A 26,783-nucleotide genomic window follows, 5' to 3' on the forward strand; every position below is an offset into this window, starting at 1 on the left:
CCCGAGGGGAAATTCAGGAGTCACAGCAGCATTTAAGAAAACAAAAGTAAGAAAGTGTATAGAAAGTGCAAATGGTCCACAAGAAAATAGATGACGACAGCCCGTCCACCACTCTCCAGCCCAGTCAGTCTCCACCTCCACAGGGTCCAGGACTGAGCCTCCCCAGAAGTCTGTTCAGTCTCTGTCTCCTGGATCCTGTCTGCCCACAGCAGGCGAAGCTCCTACAATGTGGCGCTGGCGTTCCATGTCAGCTCCGTCAGCGACGTCCATGAACAGCACGATGCTGCTAGGCCAGCACAGCTAGCGCGTCCATCCCATCGGAGATAGATCCCACGTTCTCAACAACGATGGATGGAAGGACAGGTCCACGTCGTCACCTCCCAGCTCACACCCGAGAACCAGCTTGTCGTCCTCACCTCCTCCTTCTCACCTTAAGGGAAGTCATCAAGCCCTACACTAGTTAGCATTGACATGCTACAGGCTGCTAACAGCTAGTTTCATTGTTGTAAACAATGCAGCCATGGTTACATGTAGGATCTCCAGACAAACACAGGAGAAAAAGTAGTAAAAATATCACTGGAGACACAAAAAATTTGGTGTCCATGACCAACAATGAACCATACAAAGTAATGATCCACTCCAAATACAAAGATGATGAAAAAATTACAAGAAAAGGACAAAGACGAGAGAGCTACTGCAACAGGAGCTACTTGGGCAGTGCCAAGGTACACGGTCCATGCCATGTGGAGCACAGAAAGCCTGTGCTCTTGGCAGGTTAACATCTCAAAGTACAGCAGGGTCTAATATCCACTGCATTCCCTCCTCACTCGTGGTTTGAAATAAGTCAATTCAATAGGCTGTAAAGTAAACATTACAAGTAGACATAAAGAAAACTCAACTTAAGACTATTCGTTATATTAACTAACCTTTTAAGTGCAATTGTTTTTCTAGATCCTTTTAAGTAAGCTCAACTTGTCACATTCTTACAGTGCAATTAAGTATAAAAGCACATCATCAGATTTTACTTTGAGGTTGTGCAAATTATTGAATTAAAACAACTGAAAACCTTAAGTTGGACTGATGCAAAATGTTGATTTAAGAACAATCAAATTTTTTTTATTTGACTTAATCAGTTTTGTGTATTGAACTAATTAACTTCATTTTAAATAACTTAATTTATTTAAGTGTGACCAACTGAAGCAATAATTTAAGTTGGTCCAACTGTTTTCTTTTTTCAGTGTGCGTTTAAAAACCATAGACTGTATAAAACATGGACGTAGTCTCCCCGACGTCACCCGACTGTTTCTGAAACGGAAAATGAAGCACATCAGCTAAAGTGACCATATTGGTAGTGGCAAGGGCTTCGAGTACAGCTATAGGGTGCCTGTTGGTCACATGACCCTGAGCTTGCGATCTTAATATCCTCTGAACGGGTGGGTTAGAAAAAAATTCACTCCCTTTACAGTGTGTGCCGATGGTAAAATTAGCAACTCAGACAGGAGACGTTTTTGAACCAGGCTTTAAACATGTTAATTTCTGCTTTGACAACGGCTTTTTTGGCTTGGTGTTTATGTGACTCCTGGTACTTTCAGAAGCAGCCTCAAGCTGACACTTGAGAAACAGCAGATTTTAGCACTTCAGCATTGTCACATATTCTAAGACTGAAGGTTGCTGCTTGATAAAAACACATGCTAACTTGATAGAGCATGCAAAGCTTATTTACTAACTGGGTAAGCTGAGGATTAAACATCCTCTCAGGAGAGCACAGGAGATGAACCTCCCTCTTCATACATCAGATGCACAGTTGAAGGACCACTGCCACTGAACATCTCCAGATTGTCAGGACATTGACAGTCATTGTCGGCCCAGACACAGCACAGCTAAATCCTCATTTAAATATGGTGGTTTGGAACCTGTTATCAGTTGCGCATTCAATCTTAGGAGATCACCTGCAAAACACCCACTGATAGCATGTGCAATTTTTTCGTTGGTACGCACAATTAGCGCTCGTTATTTCAGATCTTTTGGGAATTTTTCAAGCCTGGAGACTTTTTAAACTAGCCGTGAAAGGGTTAACTGTGACAAGTCCTTGTGTTTTTGCATAAACATTTCTCCATAAGCCAAATAAACTGATAGATTTTGTGGCTGAAGTCCAGTCGTATGCAGAACCAGGATATTCCTTATAAATGGTTTAATCATTGGATGGAAAAGCTTTTACAAAAAAGTCATTGTAAAGTTGGAGGGTTAATCTTTTGATGTCACCTTCTTACTAACACGACTTCAAAAAATACACACAGATAAAACATTTATTGATTATGAATTAACAGCAATGTTCTGAGGTGTTCACAGTATTTACAGCACCTGAATTTCAAGAAAACACTTGGCATAGACTAATGCTTAATGAATGCTGAGCCCCACACTGCATACTCCGGGGGTGGCCAACCAGTCAGTGACTAAGAGCCATACAAACTACCGTGGTACTAAAAAGAGCCACATCAAAAATGCACTTCCTCTCACAGGAAACGAAATGACATAAACGAAATGAAATAAGATAAAAATCAATACACGTCCAAATTTTGAAGTGACATTTATTGCATTTGTAAGTGTGCTTCAATTTGTACTTGGAGCCGTGTCTAAGACAAGTTTCAGTTTTTACTGCAGAAGAGACAAAGTTTCATCCATCTATCTATCTAGATAGCTATGAGCACACATGCAAGTCAACAAAAGAAACTGAAACTTAAGTGTCAATCTCATCACCCAAGTATAGATCAATACTGATCACAACATCAATATATCAATATTTTAGATGATTGGCACATCACTACTCATAACAATAATGAATGGATCAAAGAGCCACACACCGAAAGGCAAAGAGCCGCATGTGGCTCGCAAGCCACAGGTTGGCCACCCCCTGGCATACTTCATCAGCTAAACACAGTGGGGGCCTGGGGTTATGAAAAAAAGAAAACTTTTTGTTAGTTTTTAGCACTTTCATCTTAAACATTAAAAAATAGGTCAAGTAGCCTCAAACAATCTACACTTAATTGATCAAGGTTCAATGTTGAAGTAGATTACTATACATTCAGTAAAACTGCAAGGTGTTCATCAAAACTATTCAATACTGAGCCCCCAAAATAAAATAAGCCACAAAAATGTGAATAACTTCAACAATAACCGTAAACCTGCCTATTATTTCAAGAACTAAGTGTGTGAAATGATTTTTTAAACCCTTATCATAAAAATCAAAACATATGTGGTTATAACCTGTGTGTGGACTTTAACTGATCAACTCACAGTGAAATCTCATTCTGCCTCTGGTCCACAATCAATAAAAAGAGACATTATAGCCCAATAAAAATACAAGAGAATAATGCTTGAATAATAAAGCAGAGATACATGTTTAAACAGACTAAAAGAAAGCAGAAATAAAAACTTGGCAAAAAGATGGAGCTCAAATCCAGGGGCCTCTTCTTCCTCATCCTCATCCTCTTCCTCTCTGAGACCTCAGCGGTAAATCAGACCTCTGCTGCTTCTCTTCAGGGCTGAAATGTCAACCAGAGAGTTCATCAGTTAGGCTGTTGAATATTACCATCTGTCATATCATTTATTCATCTGTGAGTTAATATTCTGACCATAAATCGTTAAAATAAGTCAGACTTACCTGAGCGGTTGGCAGGCCGGTAAGATCAATGCTAGAGCGATAAAAAGGTTTGTTAAATTTCTTTAACAGTTTATAATCAGAACATTATCAAGACAATTAAAGAAAAAAATACCAAACTACAGCTGTGGACTCATCAGAGCTTCTCTTCAGCTTGTTATAGTATTGTTTCACTGTCTCCAGCTCCTCTTTGATATCTGTGATAATAAAGGAGAACGAATGAAAACTACAGGTACAAACATCAAAGACATTCTTCCTGCATCTTTGTTCACTTTAGTGTGTAAGAGAATAAGTACATCATACTGAGCTTTGGCCTTAACTCTTAGTTCCTTTTACAGTTTTTCTCCATTGGTTTGGCTCATTTCTTGAAACACAAATTACATTCTCAAAATAACACAGACAAACCTCAGAACTACTTGGCAATTGTTCACAACATAATTGAATTTCTGATTCATTTCATCAAATTGCAAATGCTTTTGTTTAGTTTAGCAAAAGACAAAGTACAGGTAGCCTACAGGTAGCCTACAGTTAGCTCAGTTAGCCTAGATTTAGCACAATTTTCAAGTGAATATGTCTCGCTGATCTAAACTGGTTGTTGATTCTCAGTCTAATGGTCAGTCTCTCCAAAAAATATCAGCATCGTTTCATTGTCTGAGTCACCTCATGCACAATAGTCTGTTCAATTGTCAAAATTAGTCAGCAACATAATAACATGCATACCATATATGAATCTCTTGGAACATTTGATAAATTGATAAATCAAAAGTCAGGTGAAACTAGAACTTGAAGGATGAATTGTACACATCTCAGAAGTCCAGATGACAGGTTCTATCTAAAATTGTGAGAATACACTGAGATGTGAATAAGAATTAGTGGACAGACAGACAGACAGCAGCATGTGATTGGTCAGGAGAGCAAGGACAGCGACCAGTGAAGAAGTGTTAGTTGTGAAACTCCAGCTTTATTTACAGCATGGTAGGCTACATATGATTTTCCTAGTTTTTTGTTTATGTGTTTATATTACAGTATTTTGGGCTTTATAGATTTTCTTATGACCCTGATATATAGAAGTTACTTTATGTGTGTGAATAATAAAGGTTACAATTTCCTTAGCAGTATGAGTGCAATGTGTGATGCTAAACCTTGGAGGCTGCTCTTACCATGAAATCTTTTTTTTAATTTTTTTTTAATCCGGTTTTATATATTTTTGTATTCTGTTAGCAACACAAAAAATGAGTATGGTAACCTTTGTCAATGAAGGACTAGGCTCAGACTAAGAGGTGGACATGAGGGATATTTTACTGGTCCTCTGCCATGGTGACAAAACATCTTAAAAATTTTGACTTGCAGTGCTTACACAAAGCCTAAGGGACGATACGTTTTGGAGGCACTGTCTGTTTATATGAAACAAAAATTTGGTTTTGACTCTTAATTGAACTGTTTTAGGAGAGATATGAGCTTTAGCAGGTGATCCATGGTGTTATATTGATCAATCCAGGTTATTTTAAGCAAAAGCACCAAGAATGTTGATAAAGTCTGGCCTGTTTCAAGAAATGAGTCAAAGCAATTGAGAAGGATTTTTGCATTTTTGGTGGCACTGGCTTTTTGTATGGGAAAGGCATTAAGCTTTTAAGCATGAGTGAACAGTTTTGGGAGAGATATGCCCTTTTGCAGCTGAGCTATGGTGTTTTCTTCATTCTCCTGGTTTGCCAGAACTCTAAATATCTTCTAAAGTGTGTTATGCTCTTGTTACTTTCCCGCTCTCGTACCTGGAAGTGATTGATCATCTGTCTGGAGCGAGAGATCAATTGATTTCCACATTGTTCTGCCCAGTGTGTTCAGGATGTCCTCCTAGATTGGTAACAAGATATATAACATCCATTAACCTCACATGAATAGAGTTTGAATAATAAACTGAATACTACTTGTATTAACAGTTCAGATTTGTGTTAATTGGATCACTAAACAGTCTGTATCATAAAGATTTTGTGAAAAAAGAAAAAGTGTGGGAAAGATTTGGTGAGATATGGACTGTAGTTGTTTTGTAACCCTGTCCTATAAGGGATAAAATGACATGTGAAATAAATAAATTAGTCAATATATAAATAGATCACAGAAATAATAACCCAATAAACACTTGAAAAAAAATCATTATTTGTGAATAATTACATTAATTAGCAAATGAATGATTAAGTTTTGACATTTTATTTTGTTTTTACAATGCTTTGATATTTGTTCATTTATTTCCTCAATCATGCATGCTTTTTGTATTTGTATATTTATTTGTATATATTTTTGTGAATTAATATTTTTATTCTTCTTTTTTTGTTATTTCCACATTAATTTATTTATTATTTATATTAATTTATTTTCATATTTATTTATTTGTTTATTTTTTTGTCAGAGGAACAGTACATGTATGTTGTGTATATGGGCTGCTCTAACCCAAAACTTACCCAGATTGGTTACAGAGATGTGATCAGATCTACAATTTCTGCCTTGACTTGGCCATTATGTTGTGTTTTGCAGTGACATATAAATAAAAAAGCATGCATTTTTTGGGAAACAATATAGAATAAAGAAATGAAGAAAAATTCTAATAAAGACATAAAATGTCTTGCAATGGTAAATAAAATGTGACATACCATAAAAAGTAGCAGTTTTGACATCATAGTTTCTTTTGCACCCTCAAACATGCAGTCCTTTTTAGAACGCACATGCCTCTCAATGATTTCCCTCATGGCATTGAGGGAGCCTTTTCCTGCACATTGTGCTGCATCTAAAGGAAAAAAAGAAAATTGTTATCAATTACATTTATCTACTGAGCCTCTTAGGGGACAAGGAGGGGGGATTTTCTTGAGATTTTTTGTGAGATCTCACCAATGCTGTCTTAAACGTTATTGGTCAGTGTATTACTTCCAGGTCAATTCAATCAAAACAATAAAATACACACAATGGGCTCTAATTTCGTAGACCAGGCGCAGGTGCAGGCGCACCTGCCCTGCGCCGGCCTTCGCTGTGCACACAGGGCGTGACCGGCGCACTTTGCAAGTTTCCTGCAGTGCCAAGAGAGGCGCAGTCAAGTCACCAATCAAATGAGCGCCTCTCCTCGCCTTTAAATGCCCTGCGGCCGAGGTGCAGGGTCTGATTGGTCTGACTGATCCTCAGCACCGCGGAGCGAGTGCTGGTAGCGGAGACAGTCAGTCGCTGTCCCTGCCGCAGGAAAATGGATAGCGGGGCACATCGGAGGACGCGAAGCGCGTCACTGTGTGGGCCAGCTTCCGGGACAGATGTAATCTGTTCCTTTGTCATTAATAGGAGTACAAAATTAAGAGACAGTTACACAGCTGGCTTATCCATTCAGAATACTTTTGATCCACCTGCACTCCTGGTTTGTCATCGCCAAATAGCAGAACCTTTGGTGATATACTGTATACTCTACTGGTGTCTCCGCCTCATCCTCCTTACAATAATGTACTCCATCTTTTTAGATCACGTTAAAAATAAAGACTAAAACAGAGAAATATGGGAAATCACGGGTAAATCCTGAGTGACATACATTTATTTTGTCTCTTTTTTCTTTGTCTTTTCTCTCCCTCTTTTCTTTGAATTAAATGAAATGAGAGAACCAGATATATACTCAGTATCAGATGTTAAGGCTGTTTATTGTTTAATTGTAAGATGTGCATCAAACGTCCAGCTGCCGTCAGGTTAACTTTCCATTATGACAAACGGCTTTAATCTGACATCAGATGTGACGGGACAGTTAATACAGATACAATTGTATATGCTGGTTCAGACGGTTATATTGAATAGCGATTGCTGTGATTGTTTACTGCATTAAATGTGCCTGACACTCTGGAAACCTGCCTCTGAGGCTTTGTTGACATGTGCGCACATGTGCGCCTGTCACCTGCTGCGGTGCGGCCTACCTTGCGCCGAGGATAGACCAGGATGGAGCTGGCGAGCTTTCAGCGCACTTTTTTTGGCATGAACTCGTCACTGCCCCAACATGAATCTGCTGACACCTCCCCCTGGCGCGCAGTCACACCCATCTCTGTGCAGACGGTCTACCAAATTGTCAAATTGGCAGCGCACGGTGGTGCGCCTCACGAAATTAGCACTGCGCAGGCTGCGCCAGGCTTGCGCCCCCTGCGCTGCGCCACGAAATTAGAGCCCAATTTGCTTAACTATTGCCCCATCGTGTTCAGTGCTGGTGTTTTTAACGGGTGGTTGTTTGTTTCAAGGTGCTTATTTTCATTCTGAGGGGCTCAAGAGGAGATCACTTGACTGTTTTCAGACTGATCCACTGAGAGCTGTCAGCTGCTTTGTAAACACACAGTGTTAGGAAAGGTGTGTTTGATTTATTCTGGTCTGCCCTGTTTGTATAATAGCTAATGTAGATGGGCAGGGTCTGTGTGATGCGTCAGTGCGCAGAATTGTAGTAGAAGTACTTGTAGCTAGTGCATGCTGCATGCTACCCCCTGCTTACTACCGTCTGCTTAAAGCTATTGCCACCAGCTAGCCCCCCTTAAGGGGTGAAAAGAGGAGCCGAGTGCGTAAGCCTTTTCCTGCTGGTACACAGCCTCTCCACCACCAAGACTCCTGCAGTGCCTCCTTGTGGCCACACACGGATACTGAGTCCTTGCGGACTCAGGCTAAACTGTAGGGGATCTCGTGGGTATCCTCTGGAATGGAAAAGGCTAAGGGAGAAAACCCTGACAGAAAACGCGGCTCGGACTCCGTTAGACAGTTCAGTGCGTGAAGTACTGTTCTGGCAACTCCTGCAGCCAAACTGGCGCCAAATGTATTGGTTCCCGTTTCTTTGGGTCACGTCAGCAAGGCAGAGAGGGGGGCCCTGTTGCTTGGGCAACACAGGGTCTCCATACATCTTGCTCAGGCTCCTTTTGCCCTGGAGCGGAAACTCCAGCTCCACTGTGCAGTGGAGGCAAAACACGGGAGGTCAGCAGTCACCAGTTATAAGCCCTTTCTCGTTTGGCATAGGGATGGGCGCCAGGGGCTACCTCCGTTGGTGGGAGAGATGTCTTCATACACATATACTTTCAGTCCAAACCCCATCACAAAGTCTCCTGGAGACACCCACAGTCTGGCCATTGGCACCAGCTGGACCTCATCATAACACGGCACGCTGACTTCAGAAGGGTCCTCCAAACCTGCATCTTCCACAGTGCAGACTGTGACACAGATCACTCCCTTGTCTGCTGTAGAGTGAAACTGCAGACAAAAAATATCTACAGAGTCAAACCAAAAGGACCCCCTCGTGTTGACAGAAGCAAAGCAGCTGACACATCCAAAGCTGCTACCTTTATCATCACCCTAGACCACCTACCCTAGTGCTGCTCTGCCCAGCAGCACTGGGATGGCTTACGGGATACCATCCACAGTGTGGCCCTGACGGATTTTGGCAAAAGGCTACGCAGGTCCAATCTTGGAAGAAAAACGCATCGCCCTTATCAACTGCAAATGCATGCTGAGTGACAAGACCCTCCATGCCCTGAGGGAAGCAAGAAAGAAACTGCAGCAAGCCTCTTGCGCTGTGCCAACAGCTACTGGCTTCAGCTTTGTAGCAACATCCAATTGGCTGCTGACTCCAGTAACATCAAGGGCATGTATGACGGCATTAAAAAGGCCCTTGGACGATTACATCACACCACTGCTCAGCTGAAATCAGCCTCGGGAGAAATTATCACTGACCGCCCTAAAAAACTCGACCGTTGGGTAGAACACTATTCCGAGCTCTACGAAACAACAACACTGTCTCCGATGCAGCCCTCCGTCATGTAGAACGTCAACTAGTAATGGAAGTACTTGACACAGAACCAACAGTTGAGGAACTAAGCAAGGCTATTGACAGAACTGCATCCGAATTCTTAAAGTGTGGGAAGCCTGCTCTCCTTGTCCATCTCCATAAGCTCCTCTGTGCTAGAGTGAAGATGCTGTCCCACGGGACATGAGGGTCGCCACCATTATAACCCTGTATAAGAACAAGGCAGACAGGAGCGACTGCAACAACTACCGTGGTATCTCTCTTTTCAGCACCACTGGTAAACTCTTTGCCAGAGTTGTACTGAACAGACTCCAGATTCTCGCTGAGAAAATATCAAAATATAATATAGTGACAGGCAGGGTTCAGAGCTGGAAGATCTACTATTGACATGATCTTCTCTCTGAGGCAGCTGCAGGACAAATCCAGAGAGCAGAGAAAGCCACTCTACATAGCATTCATAGACCTAACCAAAGCTTTTGACCTTGTGAGCAGGAGTGGCCTCTTCCAGCTGGTCGAACGGAAAGGCTGCCCTCCCAAACTCTTCCGCATCCTTCAGTCCTTTCACACCGACATGCAAGGCACCATCCAGTTTGATGGGTCAACCTCAGACCCCTTCAACGACGCAGCAGTGGTAGCATACTCCCAGGAGCACCTGCAAACTCTAATGGACCAGTTCACCCAAGCATGCCATGACTTCAGCCTGACCATCAGTCTCAACAAAACCAAGATCATGGGACAGGGATGACCCACCCTCTATCACAATCAACAACTACACTCTGGAAGCTGTGAGCACCTTCACCTACCTCGGATCCACCATTACCGACAACTTGACATTCGACTCTGAACTCAGTGGACGCATAGGAAAAGCTGCCTCAACCTTTGGGAAGTGAACAGCAAGAGTATGGGACAATACCAAGCTCACAGTCCATACTAAGGTGCAGGTTTACAGAGCCTGCATCATCAGCACTCTCCTGTACGGTAGCAAAACCTGAACCCTTTATTCCCACCAGGAGCAGCAAATCCGGCAAGAGGCACACAGGACGTCCCCAGCCACACTACAAGGACATCTGTAAGCAAGACCTCAAGACGTTCAAGATCAGCCCCATCACCTGGGAAGATGTGGCTTAGGACAGTCTCCAGTGGCAGCACACACTGCACGGCAGACTACTGAAGTCTGAAAACACTCTGGCTGAACACCAGGAAGCGAAGAGAGTAAAGAGAAAGAAACAACAGGACTCCACCACCAACATCTACGGGACCGGCCTACACCTGTGACATCTGCGGCCGAGTCTGCCTCTCATGTATTGGCCTCCACAGCCACAGGAGACGCTGCCTTGACTCCTAATATAACCCCGAGGCACAAGTAATCAATGGTCTCACGAGACTGCGATGCGGCTGCGTCACAAGACAGATTTCACCTGGGCACGTGTGCCAGTAGTGATCTGCAGTGCCCCAGTAAAAATTTCACCAATTAAAAAAAAAAAACACTTTAGAGTCTTAAGTCCACATAGCACAGCGCGCGTATGGTAATTCATTGCTACTGTATTCACTCCACATAAACAATGCGCACATGGCTAATTAATATGGTAATTTATTCACATGTAGCCACTTCAGCTGATAGTACTTCTGTCTGTGTCAACTCCAAGTTGAGAGAGCAAAAGGGAGCAGGATGGGAGAGAGGGAGGCAGGTGATGACAATCACTTCGTGAGGTAGGCAGGGGCAGACTGGTCATCTGGACATTCTGGAGAATACCAGAACATCCAGTACCGCTGGTCGGCCAGCTGTATATGCAATATAGGCCTACAGCTGTTCTCCCGGTGAGGGGGACGCAGGGAATGAGTCCCAGGTAATATATTACTAGAAGAACTAAAGCTGCTGAAAGAGGCATCGTGTCATTGATCCATAACGTTAGCCAATACAGCAGGAGAGGTAACACAGCAACAACAACAAGCCCTCAATAGAAATCAACTGTTTACATATTCTATGAGAGAAGTTGTCAGTCTTATTTCTTAAGTAGCAGAATGTGACCATGTTTGAAAGATACTTTATTATACAGTCATGCTGTCATGTAATTCTGCTTCATGTTTCTCTCAGAATGCATCAGATTGATGCTTTTAAATATGAAATATTCAAAATTTTCTTCCGAGGGAGCATGCCCCTGGACCCCCCTAGAGGCGTTAGTCTTCTGACCTTTCTCACCACAGACCTATTTTAATGCCTGTATGTTTCAGTTCAGCAATAGGAAAAAAAACAAGGCAAGCATATAGTGAGATTTTTTTTCCTGATGGTTCGGACTCAGCCCCTAATGCCTTCAGTCTCAAGAAACGCCCCTGATGGTGTTTATAAGCATTCATTTAGGCTGTAAATATAATATCAGAGATTAGAACATGACCGACTGGGCAGTACTGGCCCGACAGCCTGACCGCTCCCACAATAAAATGACCTTGGTATTTTCAAAATCCTGGCTACAGCCCTGGGCCAAATGCATTACCGCAGTACATTTCAGGTGGTTAATCAAAGATCTTGACAAAAACATAGTCTGATGTGATTGAATAGTTTAAAGATCTATTTATTTTTTGATGATGAATAAGTGCTGAATATGATTTTTTTCTCGCGCACTTTGCGCGCTCTCATGAATTCTTAGTGCCCCAGGTGTGCCCCAGTACAGTATCAGGTCTAGTGACGCCCCTGCTGCGATGCTGATGATGAATGTGGATGGGCATCATTTTTTCGTCTTTTATTTGCTTCATGGGTAAACTCTGCACAATTTATTGTGCAGCAATAGAGTGAACAGAATATAAACCACAAAACTACTCTTAATTTAAAAATGATGACGCACTGCACTTCACATGACTTTTCAAAAACTCAGTATGACTTATACAGAGCTTTTTTCTGAGAATATAATCCCCCAGCATCAGACTTGGAAAATGTGTTTTTTTTGTGCCAAGTATCCAATTGTTTTAACTTGATTTTATTCTGTGCATTTTTGAACTTTGTTTTGCTGCTTTTTCTGTTGCAAAATTTAGTGCCACCCCTAGTGCCTATTTGCCAACTGATGTAGCAACTTTACATTCTGGGCCACTTACAGAATGAAAGTTTTGCAAAATCTCTCAAATATTTTGCGAGAGCTCACTAAAGATCTAAGAAAATCTTTTTTTTTCCTCCATGTACCCTTAGGGGTTCGATACTTATCCAAACATGCATTATTTAAATTTTTCTTGATATAGTGTCAGGTTTATTCATCTAAGATCTGAAAGATTACCCTCATAGCATTTTTGCATGATCTCTTCGATAGTGGCTGTCAGGCTGTTGTAGACATCTTTCTTGCCCATCCGAATCCTTTGGTTGAGTTTTGTCTTCAGCTTTTCTTCCTTCAAGAGAGAAAAATACATGTTCACCCAGTTCACATACTTTACCAGTCAAAAGTTTTAGAAAACCTGAATTTTTCAAGGTTTTTATTGAAATTCAAGCTGTTTAAATCCAATTAATAGCCCGGAATGGTACAAAGTTAAGTGGTGAACTGCCAGAGGGGAAAAAAACGTAAGGTTACCCAAAACTGAAAAAAATAAACATTTTATAATACAGCAAAATGACCCTTTAACAACTTAGAGCTGTTCTGCAGCAATGCAGACTGATAAAGCCTTGAAAGTTATTGCGACCAATTCCTACAGGTGTCCCACATTTTCTTGATTACTTCCAACCATCTCTGTGTGTAAAAAAGTAGAACTGGCACACACAGTGGTACCATGCCTTCGTGAGCACTATTGAGCAGTTTTGCTCTGCTGAAAGTAGAGTAATGCTATAAAAATATTGATGAGTAATGGTTACTAGTGAAATGTAAACATGGAGGAGGAAGCATGATGGTCCGAGGCTGATTTTGTTGGATCCCAGGTTGTACAGAGGGAGAGGCACCTTGAGCCAAAAACGGCTCTTGCAGTGTTTCCAAGTACCCTTTGGTGTGAGCCTAGATGGTCAAGTGTTCATCCTTAAGCAAGATAATGACATCAGTTTTAGGCCAATGGGGCAACACCTGGTTAAGAAAATGAAGCGTATAGGGAAGTGCTAAAAGAAGCTGTTCATCAAGAAACCGTACGAGGCTGGCCGAAGAAAGGTAGAAAACTATGTACACACGGAGCCCAAAGAATTGGACTTTTACGGTATTTAAAAGCGTATTTATAGCCTGGTTTCGAAAACAACTTGGTCTGAAATGCGAGTTTTGATATCGACACACACTGTAGCTGAAAGCCCAAAAAGCTTCAGAACAGATGGGTAACATTGCAGAGACTCTGTCTATATTCTATACAGTCTACGATTTAGGCTCTGCCACAACAAGTTTAAGAATGAAGATAGTAAGCGTGTAAACTGAGAGAACTGCCAGCACAATCTCAGTCTGACTTAAATCCTATGGAACTGGTTTGGGATGAGGACAGAAGAGTGAAAGCAAGGAAACCTACAAATGCCAAACATTTAGAAGAATTTCTGGGTTAGGTAGACCTTTCAGAAGAATATATGGTTTCTGTGGTAGAAAGAATGACAGGCGTGCCCACACTGTAAACCCCAAAGTTCAAATTACTCAACTGGATTAAGCTAAAAAAATTGTTACTAAGTTCAATTTACTTAGATGTCTGAGTTTTCAGTGTTGAAACTGATGATTTCTGTGTAGATTTAACTTTTTTTTCTGTTTAAGTAAGGCCAACTCAAAATCATAAGTTTCTGTGATGGTGTTTGGTAACTGTGAGCGAGGAGGGGACGCATTGGATATGAGACGTGCAGCAGTGACACAGACTGTTTGTCTGTGCATCACAGCATGGACCAGCTGTCTGTGCTTCTTATGGCATTGATCAGCTTTCTATGCTCTCTGTGGTGTGCAGTGGCTGTCTGCATTAAAAATGAATATATATATTTTTTTTACATTTTCAAAATTGGCCTAAATAGCATGATAGTCCAGTCAAGTTTCATTTACAAATATTACCCATTAGGCACACTGCAAAAGTCAGTATGTACAAGACCCCGTGCCGTATCTGTTGGTAACATGTTTTATGTCTTACCTCTGTCCTCAGATATTCCAGCTGCAGCCTCACATCTTTGTACTTTTCCATCAGCTTCTCTGTGTGAAGGGTAAAGGAACTGATGGCCCCGCTGAGTGGTTCACACTTTGAATCATTTCTGAAACAGATGACTGTCATTGAGCAAGGTTCAAATTTAAGATTTTTATCTGTATGTATAACTCTAAATTATTGAATTAATTAATTTTAATACAGTTGTTCTATTTATTCAGTTTCCCATAACTTTTGAAAGGGCTCTTATGTCCTTATCTACAAATTTCTTACGGGAAGGTCTTCCTGAACTCCTCATCAATGCTCTCAGTCAGCCATGACGCCAATTTCTCATTGAAGTTCTCTTGTTTTCCTTTTTTGGGTTTAAAGGTGCCATTGTTAGCAACTATACACTTCAATTTTCTGTGGTAAGCACCTCCTTTTATTCTTTTCTGAAGAAGAAAACACATTTGGAAAACGATTAAGAGTTGGTTTGCATCTTAGCATGATGTGTATTCAGTAAGTATTCAGACACATACAGGAAACAGAAAGTTCCTCAAGGCACTTTCCCATGAGCCGCTGGATTTCTGAACCCCTTCTGTGAGGCAGGCTCTGAAATCCCTCAAGGTCTTTTCCATGAGCTTTTTAACCTTTGCACATCCATGGTGTAGGTTTCCTTTGAGCTCTTTGCACACATCAACTTTTTTGACAGCCTGAAATCACACAGTAAACAACACTTGTTTGCAATTTATAACTCCACAATTATACCTGTGCTGATGTGGACTTTTTCAGGTCAGTATTTACTGTGGTTTATCTTTTTTAAATATGTTATAATTGAACTGGGAGTAAGAGTACGTGTCCCTGTCTGGTGTCATTAGACTGCTTTTGACCTGAAAATGATCTGATGATGGCAAAGGACAAGGAAACATTGATCTCCACCTTTTCAAGCCCGCTTCACCTAAAGGAGGTTACTGCCTGAGCCCTGCATTGTCCAAAAGCTGAAGACCAACAACTATTTTCTCCATCAATCACACTTCCCAATGTGATTATTCAGCAACTCACAGAGGCAAAGACCTACTCAGACTACAAAGCCCTAGATGTATTAGGATGCGTAAATATATTATAATATATAAGTGTTGCTAATGATGAAGCCCATGTGGGTTCTGGTTACAATATTAGCTCTAAAAATATTTGCTCAGGGACAACCCAGTGCTAATAAAAGGCTGCGACCTTTGCTTTGGACTGTCAACCAACAGCTAAAGGCTGTACCTCTTTCAGGTATGAAAACTTACTTTTCCCAATGAATTGAGTCAAAAGAGAGCCAACCTCTGCTTTACAACATCTTTGGTATTTTTTGTTAACGTTTACTTTGATATAGGTTTGTAAAATTGTTAGGGTTTGGGTTTTAATATGCAAAAAATGTATTTGGACACTCTGTTACAAATCATGTACTTATAGCACTTCAAAAAAGTCTGATATTGCACGCTACAATTTATAGTTTGGTAATGAAATTCACTCCGGGTATTTTTTTCTTTAGTTTCTGCTTTCATTATTCCCAGGCACTTTGGGGAATGGAAAATTCCAATGAAGGGCATACTTTGAACACAACATTTAGCAATGTATTTCATTTTCAAAAAGATCTCAATGGTGTCCCCATGTGTAAAATTATATGACAATAATTTCTCAATAAAACACAGCTTTGGTATGTGGTGTTTCAAAAAGGGTCAAACTGTGTTCACTTCTAAAACTAATACAGCATCCTGGTCTTTATTAATCAGATTTTTGGTAGAGCATGCCTCGACTTTATTGATCTACAAAGAAAGTTCAACCAAATCCTGTTGGTCTGTCATTAGAGTTTTCTTAGTGCTTTTGGATTGGTAAATCTACCATAAACCCTTTATTGCTCACCACTCACTACACTTTTATTTTGCTAAGATTCATCTACATTCCAGAGGAGGATACCTTTGCCATATGGAATTCAATGAGTTCCAAGAAAAATAATTTTAGAAATCAATTTAAAATTATTCTGCTCAGTCTTACCACAGCTGTAGAGCTGGCCCCTTGAATCAGGGACAGAATCCCATACGCTCCAGACACATAGTTCAGCGTCTCTGAGTGACAGTCATTGAGGTTTTGCAGAAATTCTTGAAGTTTTGGGACTTCTGTAGAAATAAAAACAAAAACAAAAATGATTCAAAATGCATGGTTGTCCTCAATGGTCTAAGGTTGCCTAGGGGAGACTGGGTATGGTTGAAACACTTTTTGCTTCAGCACCTCGAACTCACTGAATTTTTGAGTCATAGTTTTAAACTTTAATGCAAAGTACCCACATTTGTGTACTACAAATGGCACCAATTCAAACCTCTGCGGGAATCTCACAGACCTCACCAGGTGATGTCAAAGTCATGGCCGTCCTTTGTTACAACCTTCCCCACTAGCGGGGTAGGTTTTAACACATGCTGGGGCAAGTTGTAATAATTAGACAAAAAAAGCAAAAACAGAGGTCACACCCCTCAAAAAGAGGTTTACTAAACTACACTCTATGATTGACCATAACTCACTTCCTGTTTGTATGTTTTGCTGCGTTCCATTTGAACTTGGAACTGGGAAGTCAAGAGTGGAAACAACATCATCTCCAAGTTAAGCATTCCAGTTTCCAAACGTACCATAACAGCAATATTTCTGTATATAAACATTGAATAACACTGTGTATATGGCTGATTTATTGAGACAAACACCAGCCTGAAATTCTAAAATAAAAAAAATCTAACAGGAACTAAATTACTCTTTACCTCTAAACTCAGAATTTCCTACTGGGAACTCGGGGGTTGTGTGGGTGCTCTGACTTCCAAGTTGGAAATTCTGACCTCGGGGGGCGTTCCCACTCGGAACTTGGACATTCCAACTCCATAAGCAGTGTGTGTGTGTGTGTGTGTGTGTGTTTTTAATCAAAGTCACAAATGGTTGTTTGTAACCCTAGAGTGGTGGCTTTTCTTTTTTTTTTCTTTTTTCAGGTGCAACATTTCCTCCTGGCCCTCAGAGAAAACCTTGCTGCTGCTCCAGTAACCTACACTGGGATATCACTGGACCCTCAGCTCCTGCAGTGATTTGTAGAAACATGACAGATCCTATGTGCCTTTGAGACTGATCTTAGGGGCCGTTTACACGACAACGGTTTTAGGGTGAAACGCAAAAGTTTTGTCGCGTTTCAGTCTTCGCGTTGAAACAGCATTCAGTCGACCTAAATAGCAAACTTTTAAAAACAGCCTCTAGAGTGGAATTTTTCTGAAACGCTGCCGACACTGTTGCCACCACATCGGACGTCAGCGTTTCAGTGGAAACGCTGACGTCACACTCTGCATCACGCATACAACAGTACCATTGTTACGATCCTCGCAAACTCCCATGTTGTGCTTGTGCTGCTCAATCTACTGTATCTCCTGACTGTCTTTATACAAAATGAGCATCTGTTGATCCACTTTTGCACTTAGCATTCACCGCTACACCAGATGATCGGCCCAACTCTACTTCGGTGGAGATCTCTCAAAAGAGGCTTCTGGAAAAGTCATTGATAGCACCACCTACAGGCCTGGTATACTTACTACAGCGTTTTCAGTCCCTCAGCGTTTCTGTGTAAACACAGATTATTTTCACTGCGTTTTAGTGTTTTCAGATGAAATGTTGTCGTGTCAACGAGGCCTGACTGACTGACCCTTCTTGGTGACTTCATCAGATGCTTTTTTACAAATATCTGCAGGCTCACCTCTGTCAGTCTTTCTTTTCCACTGCCTAGGCATTATGTAATATTATTAAAACCAAGAAAATGTTCTTAGTTGTACATAAGGCCATGTGTTACAACCACCCCACCCCTGTCAGTCAGTGTTTAGCTGTATTAGCATAGTGGATTGAGATTAGCATGGGAAAAATACATCACATTTAGCCTGAGAAACTACAATTGATTCTGATATAAGTCAAATGGTTTGATCTGGAAAAGTATAACTAAACAAAATAAAGTCTTAGTAAAAATTTTATTTCTTACCCCAAAATCAGTTTTTTCTCTATAGAATCTGTATGCACCTGTTTTCAGCCCTGAAAATCACCATGTGTGATCAGGGTGGAAGTGGGTAAATATTGAAATGATCATATGACTCCTATCTTATCCCTGATTGGAGGAATTGGTGGTTCTACAACTCTCCCCATGTTACAACCATACCCAGTCTCCCCTACATACTTATTTTTAGAGTTATACACAAGCTTAACCTACCAGTTTCACTTGGTTCCAGTCTTTTTTTCTTTCGATATTCTTTGGAACTGACTGTGAACACTTTGAAACATTCATCACTGAACTGTTTCTGAAAAAAACAAAAACAAAAAAAGAATATAAAGATTAAAAAATGACTTTAACTTAGATGTTCTGTTATACTGCGACATCAGCACACCTTGTTAAGTTTCCTGAACTCAATCTTCACTTCTTCTTTGGCCTGAACGTTCCTCTTGAGTATGTCAGCGTGAACACGGTCTGTTGAACTATAAGATGGGATTTGTATCAAACAGAATCTCATCCAGTTCTAAAAACCTCACACCTCACTATTTAAAACATCTAAAGCTGTAGCTGTCATCTTTTATTCAGAGTGGAAGAAAAAGAAATACGCTGTGGATCTCACCATAAAACTTAGGACCAGGATTCAGGAGGATACAGATAACTTAGAGCTGTAGTCTGGGGCATCTTCTCATCTTTTGTTTTATCAATGATTATCTTATTTGTAGGTTTTTATTTGAGCCAATGTGTAATTGTGTAACCTTTACAGAGACACTGGTTTAACAATGGTGAATGGCTCTTGGAATTCCACAGGACTCAGATAAAGCTTGCTTTGCTCTTATTGTTCATAACCAAGGCACACAGTTAAAAACCTGCATGTCAATGGTATTTATTTTTACTCTGTCCTGTTCTTTTTATGTTGCTCCAAACATCACTTACAGTTCATCCGAATCTTCAATAACATCAGACTTGGTGCAGATAAAATGGATGTGCTGACACTGCCCACCATTTCCCATGAGGCTACTGGCATTTTTCAGGATCTCCCACGTTTCTTTATCCGATGTTGCTCTGTTAATGTCCGTCACAATCCACACAGTGGAACAGCTTTCAACAACCTAAAGAGATATTAACAAATCTTCATAAATATATCTGTTACATCACCAACCAAAATGAACTGTCAAAAGACTCAGATAAGATTTAAAATTACCCCTCTCCACATTTTATCTCTGCTTTTGTTGCGGTCTCCACTTCCAGGCAGGTCCACCAGTGTGACATGCTGGAGGAGCTCATTGTTTGGCACCCTGACAGTCACACACTTCACCAGGGGCCAAAACCACCTCTGAACACCTTCTCCTGTAGTCGAGCCACTTCTTGTGTATTTTACAAGCTTTGCAGACAGCTCTTTGGCCTGCAGTCAACATGAGACTCAGGATTTCAGATAAAAGCAACATGAGGATAAAACAACCCTTATAGCAACCCTACAAGGCTTTCCTTTAAATGGTACATTTCATGTTGGAATGTAAAATAGCGAATCAAGTGTTTTTTCAAGACTAAAATTGCAAAAGGTGACTTGAATGACAACAGTTAAACTGGAAACACGGTCTGTGAAAGATATACTTACAATTTAGGAAGAAGTATGCCTTTTGGTATCTTGTTCATGCAACTTAACACTTAATTATAAATTAAACAAAATTAGTTCTATTTCTTACTGATTCACTGGTAAGGATCTTCTTTTCTGAATTGATAAATTCAGGAATTTCTCTGAAGTGTTTATCATGGCAGAGATTTTCTGGGGAGCGGTTGTTTTCCCATTCATCCTTGTACAGCGCAGAGAGCATTTCCACAGCATCATTGTAATCATCAGGATTCTCTTGGTCTGCATCATTAAGGATGAATGTAAACATAAACCACAAATCCTGCTTCCACTCCTGAAAATATGTAAAATCAGTACATTAAGTTTTGCCTTTGAAAAAAAGTCAAGTCTTCAAAACCTACACTGTTAAAAAAAAAAAGTAATTTTACAGGAAATGGTCTGTAATTTTTCAAAGGTTTTTCCTATTTTCTTATAAAATAACGAAATTCTAGTAGATTTACAGATACTTTCAGTAATTTTACACCATCAAAAAAAATCAGAATTTTACGGTCATTAACCCTTGATTTTTAAAGTATTTTTTCCTGTTTTTCAAAAACATTATACAAAACTGTAAAATTACAGAAATTATCTGTAAAATGACATCCTTGATGTTTTTTTCCTAGGTATTATGATTGCTGAACCCTGTAGCCTTCACACTCATGGTTGCAATTCACTGATTAAAAAATAAATTAAATTAAATGATTAAGGACTAGCATCATAGTTTCCATACAAATACCGTAAAATCACAGTCAAAATCACGTAAAAACATGGAACTACATAAAATAACTGAAAATACAGGACTTCACCATAAAAAATAAAAATGTGTAAAAACAAAACAAAACAAACAAAAAAAAAACTAAAAGCACTAGCAGCAAAGTTTCCAGAAAAATACTGTAAAATTATAGTCAAATGCTTCAACATAAAACTACGTGAAAAAACTGTATAAAATACAGGCATGAATTGTTTTTTGATCAGACAAAACAAAAAAACCCTCCAAACAGAACACGCTACCCTTCTCCTAAAACACTTTCCTCTCATGTATCACTGATCATTTTGTCCTTCATCAGTTTTTGTTCTAAATTTTACTATTTTCCTTTTATTTCACAGCAAAGTCATTTTCTTTGTGACAGTGCTTGTAACCATGAGAGAGGAGGACACACTGTGTATAGGAGACCCTGCTAAACAGGGGGCACAGCATATTTGTGCTCCACAGCGCAGCTGGCTATCTGTGCTCCAAGGAGCGGACCAGCTGTTTGTGCTCCAGGGGGGTGGATTGGCTGTCAGCGCCCCAGGGGGTGAACTGGCCGTCTGTGCTTCATTGTGCAGACCCTGTACCCAGTGATTTGTACATTGTATTTTGTTTTTAATAAACAAGATGTGTTGATGGTTTTTGCTTTGTTGGTACATTTTTTAAGTACAATGTTATTTGAATTACACAGCCGGTCCATTCAGTGTTGCACAGGGAGCATGTTCCCCCAAAGCAATGCTTTAATGTTCAGCAGAGTCTTATATCCTCTGTGTGCCCTCCTCTCTCACAGTTACTGAAGACCATCACAACAAAAAGTATCTTATTGTAAAATAACTATTTTTTCGCAGAACTCTTTGCAATGTCTCCTAATTGGGGGTGTTTGGCCATAATAATTTAGGGAAAATCTGTTAAATGATGGTATGTTACTCTAAAATTACATACTGATACTATAAATCTGCAGACATTTATCTTTAATTTTACGTACGTAGTTTGTTTTTATACATTACAAATTTGTTATTGTACATGGAAAAAAATGGTATTATTACAGGAAATTACTGTAGATTGATTTGACTCTAATTTTACCGTGTTTGTCTTGAATCTTTGCTGCCAGTGCTTTTACTGTTTTTTTTATAGATTTTTTTTAAGTGTATGATTTTACCTCTGTTGTGATGAATTCGATCTCTGCCTCATATTTCTCATTTTTTGTGTTTCCCTCCACTTTGATCATGACTGTGGTGCACGCACTGACGCTTCCTGAGGGCAGGAGGTTCTCCTCTTCGATGATGGCATTTATTAAAGAGCTCTTTCCAGCTCCTGTTCTTCCAAAGACACCAACCAACTCCCTCTTTTCTGTCTTCAGATCACAGATTTTATCCCTGTTGGAAAAGATTTTAGACACCTGGAAGTTAACTTTGAAGTTTCACAATGAAGTGTGTCAGAATTTGTTAGCAGAGCTTGGCCTTACATCATTTTTTGCATTTCCAACATAAATCTGTGAGGGGAAAGTTTAAGACAAGTCTGGCATGGCAATAAATGCTTTTCAAGATACACAGAAAGCCTGAGTGAGGAGGAGATCACATTCTTACAGACTGCAGAAAGCAATCTTTCATGAATAAAATTAAGAAGAAGTGTTCTTTAAATATCTTTGGGTAGCCAGCCCAGGTGTTGTGTATGTCTGCACAACACTATACCATTGTGTTTCAGATGAGGTGCTTGTCATTGCGTCATGTGTGGAGCATGGCTGCTCACTCATCAGAAACAGGAAGCTCAGAAAGAGATTGTGCATAAATCCCAAATCTCATGACTGATTGGAATGTCATGTTAAATTTAAAGTCCCATTCAGGAGTCACTTAAATTAATGCAACTTCAACCCAAGTCTCAAACTCAAGTTCCCATCTCAGGATGCATCATCCAAAGCGGTCTATACTTTCTTTCACTAAAAGCTCTGATGACAACTTCAGTGTGAAGGGACTGTGGCACCTTGTGTTTTACTGCACATATACACTCAATGGCCACTTTATTAGGTACACCTTGCTAGTACCGGGTTGGACCCCCTTTAGCCTCCAGAACTTTCTTAATCCTAGGATTGATTAGAAATTTGCCTTAACGAGCAGTTGGACAGGCGTGTCTAATAAAGTGGCCAGTGAGTGTATATCACACTGCAGTGTTGTAGTAAAATACAGGACTCAAACTCAAGTCCAGATATGTCAGACTTGTCACTTGACTTGGACTCATGCGCTGATGACTCGGCCTTGGACCTGAGCTCTGGCTGCATCAGGACTCGGGCACACTCAGCAATGAATGCTTTGTGAATTTATATTTGTTATTTTTCCTAGTAAAAAGTCCTAATAGCAGATCAATTCAGGACTACAGCAGGCATGTGTGTTTGTTTAGCTGCATACACTGAAAAAAGAAAACAGTTGGACCAACTGAAATTACTGCTTCAATTGGTCACACCTAAATAAATTAACTCATTTGAAATGAAGATAATAAGTTTAATCAAAACAATTGATTGAGTCACATGAATTTAAGAATTTGATTGCTCTCAAATCAACATTTTGCATCAGTCCAACTTTTTAAGTTTTAAGTTGTTTTTTAAGTTTTTTTATGTTTTAAGTTGTTTTTTAAGTTTTTTTAAGTTTTAAGTTGTTTGAACTCAATTATTTGCAAAACCTTAAAGTAAAATCAAGCGAGGTGTTTTTATACTTACACCGTAAAAATGTGACAAGTTGAGCTTATTTAAAAGAATCTAGGAGAACAATTGCACTACAAGGGTTAGTCAATATAACTAATAGTCCTAAGTTGAGTTTGCTTTATGCCTACTTGTTAAGTTTACTTTACAGCCTATTGTATTGACTCATTTCAAACCGTGAGTGAGGAGGGTGCAGTGAATATTAGACCCAGCTGTACATTAAGATGTTGACCTGCCAAGAGCACAGGCTTTCTGTGCTCCACATGGCATGGACCTGCTGTCTGTGCCATGTAGCATGGACTGTGTACCTTTAAGAGTGATAATAAATGAGATGTGATGATGGGCTAAAATTATGATCAGAAATAACAAACTGGGTTTTGCCTTCAGTTATATTCAAATTACCTTTACTGAGAGAGTATTTGGAGCCCCCACTGCCATCGCACACAGGCAGCCAGGACAAGCAACCTATGCTGTTGAGCACACACAGCCAGCCAGCACAGTGGCCCATAGACAGCTAGCTGGTCCACACCATGGAGCACAGACACACTGGCCCTGCGTGGTATCTGAATGTGCATCAGGGTCTCATACCCACAGTGTTACCTCCTCATCCACGGTTCTCCTTTTGGGTTTTAGAGATTATTGAGTTGAAACAACTGAAAAACTTTAAGTTGGATTGATGCAAAATGTTGATTTGAGAAGAATTAAAATATTTAGTTTATTTGACCTGTTAAGTTGTGTCAATTGGACTTGTTAATTTGATTTCAAATAACTTAATTTATCTAGGTGTGACCAATTGAAGCAATTCATTTAAGTTGGTCCAACTACTTCTTTTTTATAGTTGTTTTTTATAGTAATTTCAAGTTGGTATGATCCACAAAAAATCATTGGAAACCTTAACTTAAAAATATTGAGTTGGATTGATTAAAAAAATTACATCACTTCAACTGATTAAAGATTCCTTTTTTACTGTGTATGTGTTCACATGGTGTCACAAGTGTGTGGCAAACAGTGATGTCGGTTACTTAGTAGCACGTTGCCTTTATATGACCACTGTATGTTACTATTCTTTTTTCCAATTTCCTTAGTATAAACATATTTTTTCTTTCTTTTGCTCAGGTCATGTGACTGACAGGTGCCCTATGGCTGTACGCAAAGCTTTTGCCACTTCCAATGTCGCCACAATAGCCAGTTTGCCTCATTTTCCATTTCAGAAACAGATGGGAGAAGTCTGGGAGACTACGACCAGTCTATGGACGGGAGTGACATATGTGACAAGTCACGTTTTCAGCTTAAACACATTTGATATATAATACATATGACCATAAATACTTAAGGAGTTGTTCAACTTTTACCTGGGGAATAGTTGAGTCTTGTCTTTCACTGTAACTCCATCCATTTCTAGAGCCAAACCCTTCACTTAATTTAAATTCATGTGTTAATGAGCAGAGTAACATCATGGAGGCTACTTGCAACGAGGCGCTCAGTGACAAGCAGGGGCGTTTCCAGACTTTTTAGACTTAGTTCCCCCGACCAGGGCGATGGGGATTATGTGAGCCCACACTCCAATATCATTTACTTTTGCTTAGTTGTATTACAAATACAGAATCAACAGGCTTAAACAAAAAGAATGAAACTTATTTTAAACAAACTAGACTCAAAGTTTATTATTATTTATTATAATCATTACTGCACAATTTTGCTAAATCATGCAGTGTTTCATGAGGCAGTGGGGTTTTTTTGGGCAGCTGTAACTAGTAAAGTGACTTGTTATCTAACTTAGTTACTTTTACAATCAAGTAATTGGTAAAGTTATTTTCTAAAGGTGTATCAGATTACGTTTTCAAGGTAACTGTGGCAACACAGGTTGCTAGATGTTCAAGGAGGTGCGGTTTGTTTTTAAAGATTTCACAGCTAACCCTGGTAAATACAGACGAAAAAGTTAGCTGGCAAGGGGACAGAAGACTCAACCTGTACTTGACCCAGATAAAAAAAGACTCTTTTTTTTTTTTCTTTTTTTTTTTTTTTATGTGGTGGTGACTCAGACTTGACTTGGACTTGAACACAAAGGACTGGAGAATCGACATACATGATTTTATGTTTTACATTACACGTACAAATTTAAGATTGTTAAATGTGTGATCTGTCTGTTTTTGACTTTGACTATAGAAACAAATGAGGCTTGATAAAGAACACTAAAACTTTGTTACACACAATACAATAAACACATAAAAATTTAAGAGTCAGTGCAAGACATGTGATATAAATATCTTTGTAAAAATGACCCTGACAAAATACTACAGGAGAATATAAAAATGTATTTCTTACCTGAGAAAAACATTGAGCTCTGTTTTTTTGTCTTTATGAAGTAGTTGGCCGTGGACATCTGTCATCATTTTTTTCACTTTAAAGAGCATGCTTTTCTCTGTTGGAGTAAAAGAAAAAGAAACAGGTTTGTCAGTAAAGGTGACATTTTATGGAGACATGACTTTTGCAAGTCAGTAAAGGAAGCCTCAGAAAGTATCATCAGATTAATAAAGCTGCTGCCTGGAGGATGAAAAGGTGAAGGCCTAAACCACCATCAGATCCTGTTTCATACACCTCATTTAACCACCTTTGCTCTGAAGTAGAAGGAAAATACTGTGCCTCGGTCTTTTGTCCTGTGTGCAATTGACTCCTGAACCCTCAAAACATCATCACGCTAACTTTTTACTTTAAAAATGACCTGCACTGACACTTCAGTTCACTACTCTCTGACATGCTTGTACTGGGTGTAAGACAGGGCCCTCGATGCAAGTCCATGTGTCATTTATTAGAATCATAAATACTTTCATAATCCCAGGGGGAGGGATTTGGTATTACTGTTGCTCTTCACATAATACACCAGTTGGAAAATAAGATGAAATTTATTTACTGAGTACTGGGAACACTTTCTGATACTATGGTTAAATGTTAAGTCAAGTCACATCATGAAAAGCAAAATTAACTACCTGCAGAAGTGTTGTTAAGTCGCGGTTTCTTAGTTGGTGATCTGCAGGATTCCCCCTGAGGCTCCACATTCACAGCTTCTTTTTGCTGAATCATTATTTTCACCTGAAAAAAGAAGCATTTGCATCTTACTTTAATAAAACACAATTTGTTAAAACCAAGTACTATCGCTATTTGGACGTGAATTATGATTACAGATGATA

General features: G+C 39.7%; 1 protein-coding gene across 3 annotated transcripts; it reads right to left on the minus strand.

Annotated features, from left to right (window-relative positions):
• Window positions 1–2,416: 2,416 nt before the first annotated feature.
• LOC141809725 (nuclear GTPase SLIP-GC-like) lies at window positions 2,417–26,655 on the minus strand. Of its 3 annotated transcripts, XM_074696891.1 has the most exons (18): window positions 26,583–26,655; window positions 25,921–26,017; window positions 22,063–22,279; window positions 20,232–20,450; window positions 19,730–19,930; window positions 19,462–19,637; window positions 18,923–19,010; window positions 18,748–18,835; window positions 16,524–16,645; window positions 15,023–15,196; window positions 14,778–14,935; window positions 14,496–14,613; window positions 12,710–12,818; window positions 6,304–6,437; window positions 5,428–5,509; window positions 3,774–3,855; window positions 3,662–3,692; window positions 2,417–3,542 (listed from the first exon to the last, which is right to left on the minus strand). In XM_074696891.1, the coding sequence occupies exons 2-18, from the start codon at window positions 26,007–26,009 to the stop codon at window positions 3,537–3,539; spliced, it is 2,094 nt and encodes a 697-aa protein (XP_074552992.1). In that variant the 5' UTR covers window positions 26,010–26,017; window positions 26,583–26,655; the 3' UTR covers window positions 2,417–3,536. The 3 variants fall into 3 exon arrangements, 2 of the variants coding, with proteins under 2 accessions (XP_074552992.1, XP_074552993.1); XR_012600010.1 differs by lacking the exon at window positions 5,428–5,509; XM_074696892.1 differs by lacking the exons at window positions 25,921–26,017; window positions 26,583–26,655 and having other exon boundaries at window positions 20,232–20,398; window positions 22,063–22,128.
• Between the last annotated feature and the right edge of the window lie 128 nt (window positions 26,656–26,783).

The sequence above is a fragment of the Halichoeres trimaculatus genome, unplaced genomic scaffold (genome assembly GCF_033239565.1).
Source record: "Halichoeres trimaculatus isolate MK-OKI-2021-1 unplaced genomic scaffold, fHalTri1.1 fHalTri1_scaffold_20, whole genome shotgun sequence".
In the NCBI taxonomy this organism is placed as follows: domain Eukaryota; kingdom Metazoa; phylum Chordata; class Actinopteri; order Labriformes; family Labridae; genus Halichoeres; species Halichoeres trimaculatus.